Source organism: Sebastes fasciatus, chromosome 12, assembly GCF_043250625.1.
Source record: "Sebastes fasciatus isolate fSebFas1 chromosome 12, fSebFas1.pri, whole genome shotgun sequence".
NCBI lineage: Eukaryota > Metazoa > Chordata > Actinopteri > Perciformes > Sebastidae > Sebastes > Sebastes fasciatus.
The window spans coordinates 29,217,872-29,240,907 of NC_133806.1; the positions used below are offsets into that span (position 1 = coordinate 29,217,872).

The window sequence follows — 23,036 nt, forward strand, 5'->3', positions numbered from 1 at the left end:
AAGCTTTATTGGACAAAAAGTCAACAGTGGAGAGCTGAAGGTGCAATGTTTGGGTTACAACGAGGAGAAAAACAAACCGTGTCCTCCTGCTGTTAGAGCTGGCATCAGGGTACAGTAGTGAGCCGGGGATGTTTGTCACATGTCAGTGCCAGTTTACCTCCATGAGCACTGGAACTGTTAGCATTGGACTGATATGACACTCACTGTTATAAACTCAGAAGGCACTTTGGCTGTCATTTACAAGAGCAGGTCGTGCTTCGTCTTCCATAGTGTGTCTTGACCATGTAACAACCAACCGAGCATCCTCATTTCAGACGTGTAGTTTTATGGACAAATAGAAGAATTCTATTAAAAATGTATTTCCTTATATTTTATATTCTAATATAGTCATATTGAATGCAAAATGTGGGCAGATTTACGTTGTTTGCTGGTCTCATCACATTTCAGACTCGTTAAATTCAAAGGACTTCATTGAGTCCACAGTTTTAGCTTACTATAATAACCCTGACTACAGTGTCCTCTCCATTTCCATCTTTCTTTGTGAGACTGATTCTGATCCTTCCTTCTCATCTGATCTCTGACACACACACACACACACACACACACACACACACACACACACACACACACACACTGTTTTGCCGCCGTTTGGCCTTGTAGCTCAGTGAAACAGAGCTAGAAGAGGGGCTTCTGCTCTATGATGAGACAGTAATTAGTACCAACTCCTCAGGGAGTGGAGATAGACTTCACACAGCTTGACACTCTCTCTCTCTTTCTCTCTGTCTTTGTCTCTCTGTCTGTCTCTCGTCTTCCACAGCCATTAACAGCAGATCTAACGCATTCTCCAACCTCATTATGTGCCATCCAAACAAACAGGCAGCTTCCTCAAAATAGTCATTAGCACAATCTGGCTTATCTAGTAGGGATGTGATGGTGAGGAAATTCCCCCCCCCCCCCGGTTAATAAACTTGCGACAACACCGGTGTTACCGATCACACTGGATATTTTACAAGAAAAATATGACGGTCAATATGTGTAGCGCGCTTACTTTGATCTTTACCGTTGGATGGATGTGTGTTTGGCCTCTCCAGTAGAGCCTTTACTGCGAGGCTGCAGATTTCCACCCAACGCCGCTGCTCCGCACACCTGCGATGACCACTCCGTCCTCCTCACGGCGATTACCTCATTAACATTATGGTTTCCTTATAGCATTGGGTTTATATCCAAAATATTGCCAAATAGGCGCTTTTGCTTTTCGCTTCGATGCCAAATCCTCCGCCATCGTCTTTTCTGTCAACTCTCTCTCTCATCCCGTGTGTGAAATCTGACTCCAGCTACTCAGAGCTGAGACTCAGTACGGAGTAGACACTTTCACTTTCAGTTTGTAGCGTCCGTCGTCCGACTACGTACTGATAACACGCTGCTGATACACCAAAATGAACTAAATGGGTTTTATTTCTATTATAAAAAAGCAAAACGACGGTGGGGGCGGTGGGTACGTAATGTAATCGTTGTGTGCCCGAACACCGTGTAACACCGGTAACAGCGACTACCTCGGCAAGCCTAATATCCAGCTGACTTTCTCTGCCTTTCTTGAGGTTTGTAAAAACTTCCTCCACATGCAGTTCTGTGAGGAAAAGATAAACAGTAAGGTAGAAAAATCAATAGAAATAAAAAAGGAATGCAGTCCATTGAGGCCTTTTTTTTTTTTTTTTTTTTTTACTTTTGGTGAATATATTTGTAGAAAAATGGTCAGTGAGTGTGTTTCTTTTAGACTAAATAGACTTTGGGGAACACTTCTGTGAAGCAGAACATAATTTCTTCTGGTGTTTATTCACAGCTCAGCCTACTCTGTTTGCCTCCTCCTCCTCAGTCCGGAGGACCGTTTGGGCGTGTTCGATTTCAAAAGAGCACACACACGGTGATGGACAGCATTTCCATGGAGATTATGTGTTTTCATTAGCCAGTTAGACACTATGTCATGTGTGCTGCTTTGGTCCATCAGGGGATGGGCACTTGGGTGAAATGGCCAGAAAGATTCTGTTCGCTTCAGCAGTTTTTGCTGGAATGATTGAAAGTGTGTGCGAGGGAGCGGAGTGCTGGGAATCTTGTATTGCTGTTTCAGGACTTTTCAGACTACAGATAGATGGTGTTTCACGAGCCATTTTTGTACTCAAAGTTTTTACAGGAGCGCTAAAGTATGATCTTGTTTTTTTTTTTTTTTACTTTCTGTTATGATGTGTTTGTGTGTCAGTGTGTTAGTGTATCTCTGCATTCTGTCTGTACACATCCGAGAACATATGTAAGTGGATAGACCTGCTGCTGAGAGTTTTGGGATTACCTGTTCAGATTAGCCCAGTGAACTCATTTATAAACTGCACCAACCCAAACCCAGGATCTCCTCATCCTTTTAATAAGCTTTAAGGAGTTGTCGTTGGCAGATTTATTTGACCTAGCTCAGCAGGCCTCTACCTTTGATACGCTTTACATAAGCAGTCTATTTCTAATGGTGCCTTCAAATCGTGTTTACCGTGTTCACGAGTAGAGTCCATATGAACGCGCCCTATGGTCTATTTCACTCTAAATGGGACCATAATTTACTAACTGAACATCATGCTGTATTGAAGAAGGCTTGAAACTAGCGATTGAGACCATAAACTCATGTTTACAATGTTTACTGAGGTAATAAATCGAGTGAGAAGTAGGCTCATTTTCTCATAGACTTCTATACAATCAGACTTCTTTTTGCAACCAGAGGAGTCGCCCCCTGCTGGCTATTAGAAAGAATGCAAGTTTAAGGCACTTCAGCGTTGGCTTCACTTTTTTGACCCGGACGTTGCCGCCGGAACCGAACTCTTGGTTGTCCAGTTGCATTCTGGGTAATGGATGCACTAGGTTTTGACAAAGATGAAGAATGCGCGGAATAAACAATATTTCTGGTTCTGCTGTATTTTGATCCTTTTCTTTTTTTAAACTATCCAATGTGAATCCGACAATGTTCACGGGGCGCTATGCTAAATCTGTTGCATACTCTTAAGACCAAAAGGAGCGAGGTCTATAGTTTAGGAACCATCATTTTGGAGGCACAATCTAAACTAGTGCCATAAGGCTGCAGTAGATCTCTAATATACCCAGGTGCCTGAACATGCTGAGCTCGAAGCAAGCTTGAATTGGATTCTGAATTGGATTTGGAAGCAGTGTAAAGAAATAAAGAGCTGAGTTACCGGAGACCTTTTTAAGAGGAGCTGGTTAAAAGCTTTGCCGCAGCATTCTGGACAACTTGTACAATCCAAAGATGTTGTGCTAAGACCAGTGAAAAGAGAGTTAAAGTAGTCTGGATGGGAGGAAATTAAAGCATAAATGATCATATGCAACATTTCCACCACCACAGAATACAAAACATTTGCTCCAACATTTGTTCCTCTGGTCATTACTCACTGATATCTTGTCTCCAGAAAGGTCTTAACTCTGGACTCCTGCTGTCGTCCTCCAGTATCCCTCTGTTTGATCCCTCTGTACTGTAGAGAGGGCTGTGCACTGAGCGAGCGGTGTGGTGCTAATAAATTCACCCTTAACAAGGGAGTGATTAGCCTATTGATTCTTTCTCCCAACTGCCTCGCCGCTGCAAAAATTGTCTTGCACGATTACATTTCTGTGACACAGCACACTGGCACCAACAACCTCGGATGCAAATATGCTTTGATTGGCCTGCCCTTGAACGGCGAAGGTCAACAACATTTCCACTGTGTATTCACATCGGCATTGGCACATGTAATAGTTTTCAATCTTGCAAACATAACAATAGCGTTTTCTGCCTCTGCGGCTTGCTTGTTTCCCCTCTGCAGACTGAAGAAGAAGTCACAGTCGGTGGATATTGCCAGTCAAGGTTTCTCCCCGACTCTGGTGCCAGCCTCGCCCCTCAACAAGGCTGCACCACCTGTTGCCAAGACAACGACCGTCCTCGCCGTGCAGGAAAACAACACCACCAACTCCCAGCGCCGCAGCCCCCGGTGTGGCGAGCTGAAGAGAGGCTACACCATAGGTAAGTGACACAGGGACATAGGGTTCTGTCTGTCTCTTTGTATAGTAACTGATGATATAAAATGAACCAGATCACATGATAACTCAGAAATGCTCGGTAACACTTTATAATAACCATCATTTAACATGTTAACAAACAATGAAATGATAATTAATAATGTTTACTAGTTATTAGTAATGCTATACTTTCTGTTAATTTATTGTTAGTTTGTGTAATACGAAATAATTAGTTCAAAAATGATATGTTGTATCATAGCTGATAGGAGATGAACAATTACAATCTGATTACATTAGTACACTATTTATTAAGTTTATTGGTTCACACGTTATAGCATTTTATATACTTTATGAAGTATTTGTTATTAATTACCAAATGATTTGTAAACCTTTAATAAATCATTCGTAAACATTACATAGATAGATGGACTACAAACCAATTATTAACAATTAACAAAGTGTTAACTATATCTAAATATTGTTGTTTACAAAGTATTTACTAACCATTTAACGATGTATTATGATCATCAGTTGCAACTTTATAATAGCCATCCAAACCAATTATTAACAAAGTGTTACAAATTTCTAGTCCATCTTTCTATGTAATGTTTAAACAATTTCTTATAGGTTTACAAATCATTTCATAATCATTAACACATACTTTTTATTTATAGTATATAAAATGTTATAAATGTGTGCAACAATAAACTGTCAAATAAACATCAAATATAGCATCACTAATAATTAGTAAACATTATTAACTATCACGTCATTGTTTGTTAACAGTAGAATAACTATTAACTAAAAATGTACCATTTATAGATGATGGTTATTATAAAGTGTTACCAAATGCTCTATTTTTTATTTATATCAATTTCTTTATTAACTATTAATGCAATAAAATGTCAGAGAAATCTTGTAAAAATATCCATGCACTCATGTTGTAGTCATATTCTTTGCCTACAATACATTATTACACAAATTGAACCTTTTAATCATGATAATTTCAGCCTTTGCTGCATTCTCAGTGCATTTATTAGAACATTTAATCAGAGTTGGATGTCCAATTCCTATATTATCCAGCAGTTATCAGTTCAGTTATTAGTTAGAGCTTCTGGGGAAGGGCTTGTTATCATTCTGTGTGTGTGTGTGTGGGTGTGCATGTGGGTCTGAGGATATTTGAAGTTCACGCACTCTCTGAGCTGTTGACATGAACTTCTTACTCAAGCCACATCCACGGCTGGTTCTCCCCATTTCTCATCTTCTAATTCATTTCCTGCCTACAAATTATAATTAGGTGACTGTGATGAGATTTATTCCTGTGATGAATCCTATTTTGGGTGGTGTGGCGGGGGGGGGTTGTGTGTGTGCAACTGTCTGCAGTCGGTCTATTTCTGTGTCGGGAGGGTAGGTTGCTACTGTGAGAGTAAGTACACTTCAGGGAGCTGACTTTTCACAGATGATGAAATGAGTTTGAGCTAAACTAATTCCGAAACTCATGAATGCAATGCGTCTCTGTTCGCTTCATCGGTGGGATTCGGTTAGCGAGCTGCTCGGGTCAAGGTTAGAAAGATTGAGCGTGTAGGGAAAAGCGTGCGAGTGGGACTCTGCTGAACCACCGAAGGTAATCTGCCAGATCTTTAGTTTGACCGATTCCTTTTATATTTGTGGCGACATCTTTGATGCTTGTTGCTGTGCTGTGACTTCTCTGTGTGTGTAGTTCTATTCCCCCGCTGTATTTTCTTCATATAAGGTATATAATGTAAGGCGTACAACAAAACCTACTGCTGTTGCTGCTACAGGGCTTTATTTCTGTGTACTATAGATTCTTTGATTTTAAGACTGCAAATACAAACCCTTTACAAACCTTTTTTTTAAAGGTGGAATAAGTGTTGTGTAAGTCACCATTAGCTAGTAGCAAAATTAGCAAGTCGTTTCCAATGCCAACACATACAGTATGTCATGCTGAATTTCAGGGAAATGTCTATGTAAATATGAACAAGACATTTGTATTTAATACTCTTATCAACATGGGAGTGGGCAAACATGCTGCTTTATGCAAATGTATGTATATATGTATTATTGGAAATCAATTAACAACCCAAGACAATGACAGATATTGTCCAGAAACCCTCACAGGTACTGCATTTAGCATAGAAAATATGCTCAAATCATAACATGGCAAACTGCAGCCCAACAGGCAACAACAGCTGTCAGTGTGTCAGTGTGCTGACTTGACTATGACTTGCCCCAAACTGCATGTGATTATCATAAAGTGGGCATGTCTGTAAAGGGGAGACTTGTGGGTAACCATAGAACCCATTTTCATTCACATATCTTGAGGTCAGAGGTCAAAGGTCAAGGGACCCCTTTGAAAATGGCCATGACAGTTTTTCTTCGCCAAAATGTAGCACAAGTTTGGAGCGTTATTTAGCGTCCTGCTCGTCAAGCCAATACCAATGGATTCCTTAGGTTTTGTAGTTTCATATGATGCCAGGATCTTTACTCTAGCTTAAAAACTGAATAGATAGATATATAGATAGATAGATAGATAGATAGATTATAGATAGATAGATAGATAGAGCCAGTATTGAGTGAATGAAGCATATAAAAGAAGGAAAGAAAGCAAAAAAGAAATAAGGAAAGTTAAAAAAAATAAATGTTAGTGGGTGTCCCTCATGATGAATAGCATGGGCAACAAAGTGAGTGTTGACATTTGAATACCCTTCGTGTCTGGCACTTATTATCACCTGGCAGAGGAGAGAACAGTGACTGTTTGCTTACTAGTTGGCTCACTGTGTGATGCTCTGAGGAGACAATGTGTTGACATGATGCTGCTGCTGTATCTGGGTGCATCAGCTCATTTTGGTTCATTCAGTCGGTCTAAAGATGACACATTTTCTCCTTTTTAGTGTTCGTTTTCAGTGACGTATTACAAACAAGCAAGAGATGTAAACATTAAAGGTGTTATTGATAACATTCAGCCACTACACGTTACACTCAATTCAATTCAATTAGTTTCAAATAAGCTTTATTGGCATGAATGTTCAGGTTACATTATTGCCAAAGCTAAATTAAATATTAATAAATAATTACATTTCATAAGAATTAATCACAAAAAGTACTCTCTCTCCCCCGTTTCATTGCAGTCACTTCACAACAAGTGGTTGCCAGTTTGTTGCACAAACTGCATATTTTATGGTCGAGCGGAGTGAGACTCAGACAGACAGTCATGTCAAGTGATGAATCTTTAATGATAGAGTAATTAAGTCATTTTGCAACATGTAGCAATATATTAGCTATAGATTTAGTCTACTTTGTGCACTGTTTCAAGATTCATGTAACGTAATCTGAGGATATGGCTATGTAGTTTTAGGTAACGTTTAGCTTGTCATCTAAGCAGTTGCATAGTGCAGGGTATACACATGTATACATCATATACCTACAGCGTATCCCCTCTGATGTGTATCTTCATTATACATTGTTTGAGGGAACTATAACGTTAGGTAACCATCAGTAATGCTAACATACTGTAACTCCTCAGGGATTGAAGCTGTTATATTTCTCATTTTGACACATTAGTTAATGTAGTAAGGACTATTGGTATTGGTTGGTAGAACGCATGCAGTACTTTTACTGCTTCTAATGTGTCTATTTATGTTCTCTAGTGTCACAAAGAGCTCATGAAGACATCACTGATTATGAGCATTATTAGTTGAGACTGCAACTGGACCGCATATGCCATAAATAATGACGGACAGATATAAATGGGACAAGAAAGGCCGGTAGTTACTGTGTTTCAATAACTCACTTTTTAACCAACCAAATCACACGGAGTAGGACACAAACACAACACATTTAACTATTATTGCGTGTGATTAATCAGAGGAAATCCCTGCACATACTGAAGTGCATGCATGTTACCATGGTTACCAAATGATCTTGCATAATAGAACTGATTGCTTACACAGATTGCTTCCTTGACGGTTCCCAATCAGCAGATGGATTTAATGGTAGATTAACTTTTTTATGAATTCATGCTAAAATTACATTTCTGCTATCAGAAAAAAATTATCGTTTTGCTTTTCCACCACCACGAACCAGTCCCAACGGAACTGGACCACCTTTATGGGCGGTGTCAATCTGGATTTTGTGGTCCCCACTGGAGTTCGATTAAGAGCTTTCACACCGGCCTAAATGAACCAAATCAAAGGGCAAATGCACCAGAGTTTGAACTGCACAAGTTTTGTGTTAACCATAGAAATGGAATAGGAGTAGAACGGACATCCCCAGTCAAATCAACGTAGCAGAATGGGCAGAGTGGCGTCCATTTTTATGTGTACCGTTGCCTTTGCAACCATCGTAGTGGCATAATTTCCGTATAAATAAAACCGTTTTTATGGCAAGTCGCTGACTCACTGAGGTGCGATTTTGCAGTATCGACTAAAACGAGCAGTGGAGTAGTAACGTTACAAAGTATAGAGAAAAAGAGAAAATGAGTCAAATTTAACAACTCAATGCTTCACCCACACACTTGTCACAGCGTAGGAAAACACATTGCTATCGCCAGATGAGGGACAACTTTGTCTGGCACATTATCTGTAACCAGTGCTTAATGGTGGAATTAGCAAACTAGCCAGCTGTCTTCTAGTTAGTTTGCTAATTCTGCCTCTCTCGCCATGTCAAACTCACGGTCGGAGCTGCGCGCAACCGTCACCCCCGGCCTTTCCAAGCCGACCTAGAGTCGATCGCGGCGCACCGGATGATGCGCCCGGTGAGGGGCCAGCCCACTAATTGAGAAGTGTAAAAATGTTTTCGGTTCATTATGAAACTGTAGCGGGCTGGATGTCAGACCGCTTTGACTTCATTTGAATTAAGCTACACAATGGTTGATTAGGATTGGATAAAGATCCACAGCACACTCCGACACGCTGATTGCAAAATATGGATAAATATAATATTCAGTGCTTTTTTATTGGGCATCAACCTCGCGTTTACGGGTGCATTGTCGGAAAAAAATAGACTTGAAGCATAAATAAACGCTTCAGTTCAGGTTGCGGTTACGTCTGTGAGACACAGCTGAGACGGAGCCGTGCAGACAGCTGCTGCACAGATCAAAATGAGAGCGTATCTGTGGAGCAAAAACACTTCTGACACCCTCCAGTTTTAACATGCAAGGGGTGGACGGGAATGATTGAAACGTCTTTTTTTACCGTGTTGCAATATAGGAGCATTTGCGGGGATTCAGTGATTCGTGACCTTAAAAAGAAAGTGGGCCTTGACCCCTCTACTTCCTGTGTCCGTGGTGTGAACGCACCTTTGGATAACACAAATAACTGAGATAAAGAAAAAATGCTCATGGCTTCAGCACACTTTATCCTCCCCAGCCAAAGCGAAAGAAGTGGCATCTTGATGGATACTTGTTAAATAAAGCATCTCAGGTGAGTTTATGCTGATCCATCAGCTTATTTTACATTTGACGCTCTTGCAGCTCTCTTCATAAAGTTCTTGGTGAATTTGAATCTCCCTGCATGTCCTTGAGCATACGGCCTGCGATTAGTTATGGAAATCAGTGCAGCAGCTTAAAACTTTGCGGCAGCGTCTAGTGTTTGCAGGAGGATCATCTCACCTGTGAGGTCACCGTTTGCATCACTGAGAGGAGGAAGAAGCGAGTCGAGAGCGGGGCGAAGGCGTGTCGTTCCCGTGTGTGTGTGTGTGTGTGTGTGTGTGTGTGTGTGTGTGTGTGTGTGTGTGTGTGTGTGTGTGTGTGTGTGTGTGTGTGTGTGTGTGTGTGTGTGTGTGTGTGTGTGTGTGTGTGTGTGTGTGTGTGTGTGTGTGTGTGTGTGTGTGTGTGTGTGTGTGTGTGTGTGTGTGTGTGTGTGTGTGTGTGTGTGTGTGTGTGTGTGTGTGTGTGTGTGTGTCACTCTGATGGGCTTTCTACAGAGTCATCATGGATCGACTCTGCATCCTCGGGGCCAGGCATTGACAGGAGAACGGATTGATCTGCGGTCGTGCGCATCAGTTCAGCGGACGATAATCAATAAAGGAAATCGTGGGATAAAAGCTTGGCAGGACAGGTGGAGTGACTGTTGATATTTCAGCCCGCTGTTATCATCCATTACCCGCTCGGTGGCGGCTGTGGGCTCTTTTTTAAAAGCGCGGGGGTCGGAAGTCACAGTCACTCAGCCATTAAATGAGACGCGACTGTGACTCATTGTGCTTTTACGGCTTTTAACTACAAAGTAACAAATTGTACAAGCCTCTAAAGCACGAGTCGTAGCAGTTAATCATTTGCTCTGGCTAGCGTTGGCCTAGATAAACCACACTCAGATCAAGGCCTTAGTTCCCCCCACATGACTACAGAAATACTGCAACTGTCAGTCATTTACGCTGCTGTATCACATAATGAGACATTGATTAGTGACTGTCCCGTCTCTCTAGTTTCCTATCTAGATGGGATCCAGTAAGCGGAGCCCCGTGGCATTTCTATATAGTCAAACCCAGGCCAGGCTGCTCCTACAGAGCTGATCATGCTAATTTATTCTAATGGGATAGTAATAATGTGGCAGGCGGCTTGCTGTGCTGTCTGCCAGACTTCAGACAGACCTGTCATTAGAGGCACACGGCACATTCGCCACCGACATTTTAGTAACCCGACCAGCGAGCCCCCTACCGGGACGGCACCAGAACCCACCTCTGAGGAGAAGCAGTGATTGATATGTCGATGGCGTGCTTGGCATTAAACGTGCCACACTTTCACATCATCATCGCGGCGTCCTTTAACTCCAAATGAAGAGGAGCGGCGTCCGAACACGCTCTGATGAGTGCCGGTCATCGCTCAGGCTGAAGCAGTCGGCGAAGCAAAGATGGGAGAAATCGAAAGAGGAAGAGGAGAGAAGGAAGAGGAAAGATGGGCAAACCTATTTGTGCCCAAAGACTATTTTTTAGGGAAAAAAATGCCACTACATTTGTTTTGATTGGTCAAAAGTTTTGAAATTTGGTACGGATAAACTTTGAACAAGTATCTAAAAGTACAACTTTGACTTTTTTAGTTCACAGGAAAAATCACACTTTTATTAATAGATAAAATCAGGATTTTTGAAAAAATAGGAAAGTTTCTAAGATACAGACATTTTCCTATCATACTATATCTAGTATTTTGGCAAGTGGGACTACTGTTTTTTCCATGTACCCAATGACTAGATACAGTATGATAAGAAAAACTCACTTTTAAGCCATACAGTGTGACAGATTTTGAAAATGTCTTCACATTTGTGCTTATAGGCAAACCAAGGGAACATTTTCACCAAAGGAAATTAAAAAAAAAGACTTCAGTTACGGGCACAAATGGGTTAATCTGTCAGAGCAGGTCAGAGTCATTCATTCAGGAACACGTGTTTCTTGTTTGTGTCGAAGGAAGAGGGAGAGAGAGGAAGGAAAAAGGAAGAGGGCCAAATTGCTCCTGGATGCCCGTGGCGTTGCTTCCTGAGGAGGTGTGACACTTGACACCAGCTCTCCCCAGACTCCCAGCATCTCTGTCTGACAGCCTCAAAGTCCCACCGCCATTGTCTGACCTTTACATCATTGTAGACCAGCCTGTAGTCTCCACGCTGGAGCTCAACGAGCTCCACCCGCTAATAAAAGGCCAAACAGGAGATGAACCGAACGTCTCCGCAGCTGTAGGCTCATTAAGTGTGACTTCTCGTGTGCATTTGAAAAGTGCTTCATCACACTGTGTTCCTATTGGATACGTGCTGTACGAGTGCTCTCCTACCTCTTTGTTTTCCCCGGCTGACTCATGCTCTCTCTGTGCCTACATGTGGGTCTAGTTCTGTGTGTGTTTGTGCACAGTTAACGATAGCAACAGTTTATGACTATGTTAGGTCAGCACTTGCAGGCGGGAGATATGGCCCTGTCCCTCCTGCAGATGTCTTTGTCTGGGTGCAAAGGGGGGAGCCTTCACAGCATGTCGCTGCAGATAATGGCTTCTAAGAGGAGAGCTGCTGCACTTCTCGCCTCCTTGTATCCCTCCACAGCTTCTTGCCCCCCCCCCATCTCCACCCGATCCTGTTTTTTCTGTTCTTTCTGCCATTTTGTCCTCCGATCCCTCCTCTGCTCCCTCGCCCCATTCCCTCCCTCTTTCTTTTTTCCCTCTCTCCACCTTGTCTCTCACTCTCTCTCCATCTTCACACTCTCCACCTTGTTATTCTCTAATGTATTTCATGTGTGTCTGACCAGGGGGGGTTCAGGCAGAAGGTTGATGTGTCTCAAGGACAGACGGACAACACCAACAGATTGCTTCAAACTGTGGCACCAACCTTGGCCGCAGTGTGTTGAAGAGACATTTCATCACATTATGCTCTTAGTTCCACACTCGAGAGACAGCAAAAGTCCTACTTATGCATGAATAATAGGGCTGTCAATCGATTACAATATTTAATCGCGAATTCGCAAATTAACCACAGTTTTTATCTGTTCAAAATGTACCTTAAAGGGAGATTTGTCAAGTATTTAATACTCTTATCAACATGGGAGTGGACAAATATGCTGCTTTATGCAAATGTATGTATATATTTATTATTGGAAATCAATTAACAACACAAAACAATGACAAATATTGTCCAGAAACCCTCACAGGTACTGCATTTAGCATAACAAATATGCTCCAATCATAACATGGCAAACTGCAGCCCAACAGACAACAACAGCTGTCAGTGTGTCAGTGTGCTGACTTGACTATGACTTGCCCCAAAACTGCATGTGATTATCATAAAGTGGGCATGTCTGTAAAGGGGAGACAGCAGGACATTTTTATAAAGGGTTAAGCCTGTATGAGTTTTTAAGGCAAATATCCAGAACTTTTTGATTTACAATCTCCAAAATAAATCTATATTTTCATGATCTTCTATCAAAATATTTGATATTTACCATTGTGTATTAAATTATTCAAGTGCTAACATGCATTGCTACCTCAGTGAGTGCAGGCAGAAACAAAAGCCCTGACTCTGCTAACATCAGCAGCATTGTATCTACAGCACCTGACAGAGGAAATGCTAATAAACAAGACAGAACCACACGGGTTGGCGTGCCCTTAACGCCCCAAGAGCGGCAGACTCTGCCACTGCCACCATGTGACAGATTATTCCCCTGTTACTTATTCATTGGATTTTCAGTGCAGGGTCGAAGAGGGGAGGAACCGGTGCTGGGGGGAGCAATACGCTAACTCGCTGCAGGCTCCCACTGAGCCTTGCTTGATATGCACTTTCATGAACGGGACTCAGTGGCCGGAATTAAATTAGCAACTATTCAATAAATCGTAGGGAAGTGTCAGGTTGGATGATAAGTCTCCATCCTGTTGCTTCTTCACTTTCTTTGAGTGTGTGGACCCATAGCTGGAGAGCTTGTCCTTGAAAACAGTATATTTCCAGCATTGAGCAGCAGCTGTATAGTCACAGCATGATATCGTATGAGGAGCTAATCACTATGGCAGTTGACAGTTATAGCCAGCGCTGCAGGCGGTACACCGGTGTTGCTCTCTTTTTGTGTTTGATGTAATTGTCTCAGGTGGCACGTCTCTTGTGTTTACAGATCCAGATCGTAGCCAGGGGTGGCAATTACACACAAGCCACTGTGGCACATCTTTCTGGGTTTTTTTTCAATGGAAATGGAACAACGTGCATTTCTTCGACCATTTTCAAAGGAATAGAAAATGATGTGTTTGACCTTGGTGGTACAGTTTATTCACTGGATGATTTCAATTTCTGCTTGGTCGTCAACCTTTTGTAGTTTAAGGGCCAAAAATGTGATCAAGGCTGGAAGACCATGTAACTGTCACTATTAGTAAAACAGATGCCTTTCCTTGTGATTTGTGTGAGTCATTATGTCCTGTCAACTGCTTGGACTGTGATCAGATTGAGTGCTGAAGTCCATGAATAAGATGACGGCAGAAGTCAGGTTAAAGAATATAAAAAGAACCCAATGACTAGGGCTGACGATACGCCTCCCGATTCGATACTATCACGATACTTGGGTGCCGATTCGATATGTATTGCGATTCGATATTACGATTTATTGTGATTTTTTGTTAAGTTTTTTAACACTAGGCTAAGGGAAAAAGTTGAATCAAACACTTCTAGGGACTTTTACTTTGGAATATATCTAAATTAATCCTGTAAAAATGTTTGATTTTCAGCATGTATGTAGTCAGAGATGTCCTGAAGTCAACTATATCAGTCATTGTCAGTTATTATTTATTTTTTCCAGCAACCCAAAAATCAAAGAATAAAGACATTTCCCTCAAAAATTAGTGGTATTTTCTTTTTAATTTATAAGGGACATGTAATGTTTTATGCTTCTGGTGAATATAATCTAATCAATCTTATTTCCATATATGTATTTTGTATAATACAGTACTGTTTGTTAACACCTTATTTTGAAAACCGGATGTAGTCACACATCCTCTAACTTCTCCCAGTCCGTCTCTAGCTCTCACCGTCAGCTCCGTTCTCTTTATACATCCATGGTCAGCTCCATCGGGGCCGTTTGAATGCATTTAACATAAATGTCAGTATATGGGTGCTCTACAGTTGTAGCGTCGGCCCATTGTATAGTAGTCTATGAGAAAATGAGCCTACTTCTCTCTTGATTTATTACCTCAGTAAACATTGTAAACATGAGTTTATGGTCTCGCTAGTTTCAAGTCTTCTTCAATACAGCATGATGTTAATTTAGAGTCAAATATTCCATAAAGCAGGGGATGCTTTAGGGCGGGGCTACCTTGTGATTGACAGGTCGCTACCACGGAGTTGTCCAGTCTAGGAGTAGTTTGTGTTTTGTGACTCTTACAACTTTAACCCTTTCACAGTCTGTTTTCAGTTCATGAAAGTTAATTATAACATTTAAAAATGTCTTATTCAGCGTCCTATTGTACTTAGCTCGTCCCTCTTGTGTTCATCTGGTTTGAAAAAAAAAAAAAGATGGCAACGGCCAAAATGCCGAACTTGAGGCTTCAAAACGGCAGTCCACAAACCAATGGGTGACGTCGCGGTGAATACGTCCACTTCTTATATACAGTCTATGGTGTTAGCATGTAGCTCAAAGCACAACTGTAGCTAAGTACAGCCTCACAGAGCCGCTAACACTTATTCCTTTGGCTCTCTTTTTTCGTTCTTGACGCTTTTCGTCACCCATCATGCAAACATGCAACCGTTAGTCTTGTATTCCGCCTGCCTGTATGCCTGCTGTTAGAAGCTGTGATGACAGCGCAGGGACATGAATTGTTAGTGATGATTTAATGATGTCCATTTTGAAAACTGAAAATATTTTTTTACTTCTGCAAGGATTTGTGGTTGGAAGAATTGATTTTAGGTAGGCGTTTAAAGTAAACCATTCAAACAGTTCTCTGTAGAACTTCAGAAGGGGAATTTGTGGTCTGGAAAAAAGTCTGGCACACATTGTTTTAGCAGAAACTTACCAAAGCCTTTATCCTTTTGGACATAAGCTTGGCATTTAAACCAGAGAAATGGAAATATCCCATTTACTCACTCCCATGCTGTTAGTACAGACCATGTGGGATGCAGACTGTTAGGAAAAAAGGAGGCCGCTCCTTTGTATCGAGGTTCACCTTAAGTATGAGTTGTCCCCATGTTGTAGCCTACATCGGTATCAAATCTTTACACGCTCTTCCCAAGTGAATGAGTGAGAAGGACGGAGGGATGAACGGGTGAGCGAGAATAACAGAGTGAAAGTGAGAGAGGGGGGAGAGAGTAAGAGCTATTCGTCACGCACTGACAGCAGCACCCACAGCCATGCCACGGTGCCTTTGCCAGCAGAGCTGCTTGTGTGCGCCGAGATAAGCCCGAGCCTTCTTTCCTTGGCGGTATAGGCTGGTCACGTAGCACCAGAAGGCAGCTTAGCCCCACCACAAATCCAATGGAGGGTCTTTCCCTCACCCGCTCTTACTTTCACTTCCTCCCACACAGTCTCTCTCTCTGTCTCCTCCTCACTCTCCTGTCTTTCTCAAGGTCTCTGGCTTTTCCCACCTTCTGTGTCTCCATCACTGTTTGATACTGCATGTGTACTTGAGAGATCGGCACTTACCCTTCCTAGCAACCACTGAGTGAACAGCAACATGCAGGTGGTGGCTATACTGCTTTGTGCTTGCTTTACTGTGCAACTTGTGTAGATGTTTGGAGACGTTAGGGTAGAACTAAAAAAGGAGATGGTCAGCAGTTTGTAGCATGTAGAGCTGAAACAATGTTTTTTCTACATTAGTCTTTGCTATAAAGAAATAGAACGGAGAAATTGAAATAAGAGATTTGTGAACTTCAGAGCTTAACGAATCAGCGGGTATTTTGCCAACCGGGAACCGGATCGAAAATGGGACTGGGCATCGGACCCCATCCCTTATATGACAAGTAAGGGATAATGTATGTGAAAGAAACCCCAACAGGGCGATGCCGGTGTTCGCGTCAGGGTCTCTCATCCCCCTTAAGGGGTTTCTTTCACAACAATGACCTGCTAGCTGTACATTATCCCGCTTATTACACGGCTACTTACTTAAGAAATCAATATTTTGACACAAAAACAGAGTCCGACATCAGAACTTCGCCCATAGCAATGGTCTGCTATACATAGCAACAGTCTGCTGTAAAGAAATAACAGACCGTAGAACGCTATGATTGATCAATCAGAATCATATTTAAAGCTAGGGTTGGTAATCTCCCTCAAAAACATTTTTGTTTATATTTGTTGAAGTTTTCATTACATCCTGACAGCAACCAATAAATCAAATGCTCTGAAAAAAAAATGAAAAAAATCTGGTACCTGTGGCTGTCGCAGAACTGTAATAAGCCCGTCCAATCATTTCATTCGGCCCGTATGAAATGATTGGACGGGCTACGTGCCTGTCTACCTGCCTGCATGCATACTGCCCGTGCACTCATTGTGCGTCACCGGAGTCTTCCACAACCTGTTAGCTTGACAGCTGTAAGTACTAACAATAGCCATGTTTGTTGTTTATGTTCATAATGACATGTTAACCTTCATTATGATCATTTTGGGGGAGTGGCTTTGGAGGGAGGCCTGAAGGGACGGACTGTCAGTGTTGCCAACTTGGCAACTTTCTCTCTAAATTTAGGGACTTTTGGAGCTAGTGCTGCTACTTTCATTGGAGAGAAAGAGTGTGGCATACAAGAGTTGGCAACACAAAAATCTAGCATACTCTTTCTAGTTTTTCAATATTGCCAACCCTAGCTTTAAAGTTTAAGTTTAAAGAAATAAAGATGGCATGTGACAAGAAGGTGGTAATTAGTGATTCTCTAAATAGACCTCTGGTCCAATTAGATGTCCCCATTTTTCAGTCACACCTTTTTGCAATCATCAGAATTCCATCCAATAAATGGATAATAGATTGTATCGCAAAGCCAAATCATATCAAATCTGCAGATCTACTTTTGTTCTTAAGCCAAATTACACTAGCAGTATAATAGCATGCTTCACAGGTGTTTCTCCACAGAAGGTGTCAGCTTACTTAAGAACACTCTTAAATATTCATCCAGGTCCGTCGTGACATTGAGCCCAACACCCAGATGTTTATTCATATGGACATACTGTACATCGAACAATGAAGAAAAAAAAAACGGCGTTACACAACGTGGGGCCTTTAATGTCAACACAAACCAACATGCAAGAAATATATTACTGTAGGTCTCTATTTTACATACATATACGTTTATTTACACCAGTGTTAAATAATGGTGCAGCCCATCATACCTGCACATTTTTATCATCCATATTACTGCTTGACACCGTCTTGAAGTGTGAGTTCTATGCAAGTAAAACTCCCAAGTATTCACAATAAAACAAGCCTCTCACCCCACACACTCAGTATTCTCTGCACACACTGGGGGTTAAGGCAGATTGGGTGATATTGTACGAGAACCTCCACAGTTAATCCTGTGAAAGTGGTGCTGCCCACAGGGCACCATAGTCTACACACGGCGCGTTGATAAGAAAAGCCCGACAACAACGTGCCTCTGGTGCTGCATTCACACTAAACAGCTCCAGAGGAAGCCAAATCACACTGTTCTTGCAAACCTTAATTGGGATATCTGATACGTCTGTTTTTTTCAAACAAAAAGCTGTGATTTGTTTCGTTCAGGTGCCTCTCGTGTAGCGTGTGCGGGGTTTGCAACGCTGCAGGTCTGATGGAGCTGCATCCCGGTGTGCGTCAGACAAACAGGAGTTGTAAGTGTTATAGATGTGTGTGTGCTCATTCTCGGCTCACTTTGATATCCGCACTGAAATAATAGAGGTGCACGGGCATGCTCTTGCATACACACATATAAACACAGTCTACAGCAACCCGGGAGGGCTCAGACACCATTTCCGTAAAGGTTAATAGTATGCTTTGGTCATCCCCAGATAGCAGTGGAGCAGCTTTGACACTAACTTGGTTACAGGCAGAGAATGTCACCTCTGTTTTTCCAGGTTTTGACTTTTAACTCGGTGCTTATTATTCTCCGAGCTGCCTGCACGTTCTTATCCAGACCAGACTAGCTGCTCCGCTGAATTAATCACCGCTCCGTGGTGCTGCCGTCCAAAACTTTACTTTTTTTTGTTTTTATTATCATGATAGGAGATAAAAGGCGATGAAAATAAAAACAGCACGCCTCTATAGCATTTCTTTTTTTCTCTCACCTGAGATGGTTAGCCGTATTACGAAGCCTGAAAAGAGTCCTGCTGATTGATTCATGCTGGCCTTGTTTCTATTTGTCCCCCCAAGAGAGAATAAAAGATACTCTCTGGCTACGTCAATCTCACAGCAACCAGGCTGGAGGAAGATTCTTGATTGAATTAAGGGGAACATCGATAAACTTTCTAATAACCGTCATTTAGAAAGGGTAAACTGATAGTTAATTAAACTTAGTTAATAGTTATTTTCCTGTTAACAAACAATGAAATTATAATAATGTTTAATAATTATTTGTAATGCTATAATTTATGTTATTTTATCATTAGTTTGTGTAATATAAAATAAATAGTTTATAAATTATATATGTATCATAGCTGATAAGAGACGATAACAATTACATTCTGATAACATTAGTACACTATCTATTAACAGTTTATTGTTGCACACATTATAACATTCTATATACTATATTATGCATTTCTTAAGATCACCAAATGATTTCTAAACCTTTTAAGAAATCATTTGTAAAACATCTATAAACATTACATAGATAGATGGAGCAGAAACCAATTAACCATTGACAAAGTATTAACTATTTATCCAAATAATTTTTATAGATGCTTTACTAAGTATTTATTAACCATTTAACAAGGTATTATTATCATCAGTTGCAACTTTATAATAGCCATCCAAATAATGTTTATAGACGGTTTACAAACCAATTATCAACCATTAGTGTTACACATATCTGGTCTATGTAATGCTTATAGATGTTTTACAAACAATTTATTTAAGGTTCAACTACTTATATATGTATTAGAGCTTTCAATCAATTAAAATTGTAATCGCAATTAATTGCATGATTGTCTATAGGTAATCGTGATTAATCGCAAAGTAATCGCACATTTTTTTATCTGTTCAAAATGTACCTTAAAGGGAGGTTTGTCAAGTATTTAATATGCTTACCAACATGGGAGTGGGAAAATAGGTTCGCTATATGCAAATGTATGTATATATTTATTATTGAAAATCAATTAACGAACCCAAAACAATGACAAATATTGTCCAGAAACCCTCACAGGTACTTCATTTAGCGTAAAGAATATGCTCAAATCATAACATGGCAAACTGCAGCCCAACAGGCAACAACAGCTGTCAGTGTGTCAGTGTGCTGACTTGACTTTGACTTGCCCCAAACTGCATGTGATTATCATGAAGTGGACATGTCTGTAAAGGGGAGACTCGTGGGTACCCATAGAACCCATTTTCATTCACATATCTTGAGGTCAGAGGTCAAGGGACCCCTTTGAAAATGGCCATGCCAGTTTTTCCCCCACCAAAATTTAGCGTACGTTTGGAGCGTTATTTAGCCATTTTCGCGACAAGCTAGTATGACATGATTGGTACCAATGAATTCCTTAGGTTTTCTAGTTTCGTCTAGTTTACCATTTATAAATGATGGTTGTGTTGAGTGTTACTGGAACATCCTTATAGGCCCGAATTTAAAAAAATGGAGGTTTATATTGTAACACAATGTCAGAACAGAAGGATGTTGCAGCTCCAGAACTATAGCAAGGTAGCCCATTGGAAATTACAGCAGAGGTCAAGATTTGTGTTTGCCGCGCGTGGCATGCAAGACACGCACACACCTGGGATAACAGAAGCACTTATCCTCAGGCTGTCTCAATGTTACGGAGATCAGTATGATGTTAGCTCTGCCACAAATGTCCTTTCGATATTTGTCTGACATTTGTCATTTCTAAATGTCCCCGGAGACGACGCATGTACCGCCGTCTTTAAATCAATTCTGTGCTTTTAAGCTGCTCCCGTGTCCTTCGTGTTTTCAAAAAGGGAATAACATTAGATGGACTTCAAGGGCGCTTTACTGTACATTCACCTGTTTCAAGGGTACTTGATGCAGATTTATCCTCCACAGCACAGGATGCTGTCATATGTAAGAGTCAACACTGTGTAGATCTAGATCTCTACACTGACTCACAGCTTGGCCACAGAGATTTGTAGCTACCAAGGCTACTGGTCTTTTTGCCTTCTTTTTTTTACTTTGGACAGCGACGAAAACATTAATGTTTTCTTCTGTAGTGCAAGAAAGCAATGTAAGGAAAGAGCTGAATTTACTGCAGTGCTACTGTAAAAGATCTGTGGGTCGGATTTATTGGCCTGCCGGTGTAATTACGTTGACCGGGAGTCTCTTGGTGGCCCTCTTCTCGTTGGGCTCAATTTATAAATGCCACAGAGCTAGTAATCCCACTGTTTCCCCACTTAGTTTGGAAAGCGCTCCAGCCATCCTCTGGCTAGGATTGATTACATATACCTCAAATGAAGAGTAAGCAGTTTTCCACAGTCGAACGCAAGCACGGGTCCCCGCTATTGATTCATTTTTCAGCAGAGGGAAAATAAGATCTGCCACTTCTCAAAACTGTAGATATTTGTTTCCCTTTTTTGCTCATGAATTTATGGGCTGCTATTATTCAAAAACAGCTCTATTTTGCCGCTATCTAATGTACATGCGTTGATACTGAGGCGGGTTGAGCTATAAACAGAAGAAAACCCTGTTTATGTAACGTCAGCCAGTGCAGAGCAGTATTTCTCCTCAGAAGTGAGTAAATTAGTCAATGCCTCTAAGGAGCAGATAAACCATTACACAGCTATGGGTGATATTTACATAACTGTTAATTGAATTTACAGAAGCATGGAGTGTCAGTGGAAACTGATTAGTTGCAGCAGTGTAGATTTGAAATGCAGGCCTCTGCCGAAGTGTCACAAGTTGTGTTGATGTGCATCCTTAATCATGTTTATGATCAAAACAAACCTAACCGTTGCTCCATCTGCAGTCAGTGTGACGGTGTTTTATAACAGTGGTTTCTTTTCATATCTAACTCTGTGAATTGAGGGTTTATTTCAACCAAACCAGAGTTGGCGATTGTTGGAACAGTGGAAAGACAAAGACGGTTTTGATGAGTTTATTTAGTTTCTGTCGAGTTTGAATGAAGTGTTTGCGAGGTAAAATTACTGTTTCTGTCAATGGAGTCTGGTGGCTGTGAGGACCGAATATAACGGCTGTTTGTTTTCACATCTAACTCCTGTGAATTAAGGGTTTATTTCAACCAAACCAGACTTGGTGATTGTCAGAATAGTGGAAAGACTAACCAAGATAATTTTGAAGACTTTAGTTTTATTTCTGTGGAGTTTGAAAAAATTCATTTTTTACAATGATCAGAGAGGTAAAATTACTGTTTTTGTCAATGGAGTCTGGTGGCAGTGCATATAATAGCTGTTTCTTTTCACATCTAACTTGATGATTTAAGGGTTTATTTTGACCAAAACAGAGTTGGTGAATGTTAGAACAGTAGAAAGACTAACAAAAATGGTTTTGATGAGCTTTATTTTGTTTCTGTTGAGTATGATTGAAGTGTATTTTGATGATCTGCGAGGAAAATTACTGTTGTCTGACTGGAGTCTCATAAATTATAACAATTGTCCAAACCCTATTGGTTTTATTATATAATCACTTTAACTCGCGTTACATTGCATCGCGCTGGAAAACCACATCATTTGTCCCAAGAATGAATGCAGATTATAACCTTTCCCACTAAAGACTAAGGCCAGATGTTAGTGTTTTTTTTATCCAGTGGTGAAGGGGCTTGAGAGAGCAGTCACTGTAGTGAAAGAGACATGCTTTGAGTGCTTTTGGGTTTTTGCAGCATCCTTTGTCCTTGTAGGTTTTACCTCATCAGTGAGTATGATGACAAAACATGGGAAAGTCTGATCCAGGCCAAAATGGTTGGAGTTGAGCTTCAAACAGGCCATGAATATGACTCATGCACATCCACCTTGACCCCCGTTTCCCTCCCTCCATCCTCATCCCCCTCTGGCTCTCATTAGTATGTGGAGGACTTTGCATTGTACATGCTCCGGGTTCGTGTTTGATATGCACCGGCTTATCCAAGAGGAAGAATAGCTGGAGGACAGGATTTAGCCGGCCCCGTGCAGTACGCTGTCTTCTCCACACGGGTCACTGCTCCGGACATTCACTGGATGGCGGGGCGCTGGAAAACTGTCACAAAGAAGCGTAGTAGCAGAAGCTACATACATCATTTGAATGCCTCCTTATTTTTTTTACGACTCTGGCTGCATACAGTATTACTGGAGGTTCAGCTGTGTTGGAGTTCATGCAGGCCTTAAAGGACAAACTCGTTATGAAAACAGGCTTTAAAAATGGCTCTTGTCATTGGAAAATTCAATTAGGTTCGGTTAAAATCCCGTGGGTTATTTAGAATAAGTG

General features: G+C 41.2%; 1 protein-coding gene across 4 annotated transcripts in view; it reads left to right on the plus strand.

Moving 5' to 3' along the window:
* Nucleotides 1-23,036, plus strand: part of oxr1a (oxidation resistance 1a) — a 186,959-nt gene that overhangs the window by 71,388 nt on the left and 92,535 nt on the right. For all 4 annotated transcript variants that reach the window (XM_074654604.1, XM_074654603.1, XM_074654606.1 and 1 more), the window contains one exon: nucleotides 3,846-4,042. In XM_074654604.1, the coding sequence (XP_074510705.1) occupies nucleotides 3,846-4,042 (197 nt within the window). The remainder of the gene's footprint in view (nucleotides 1-3,845; nucleotides 4,043-23,036) is intronic.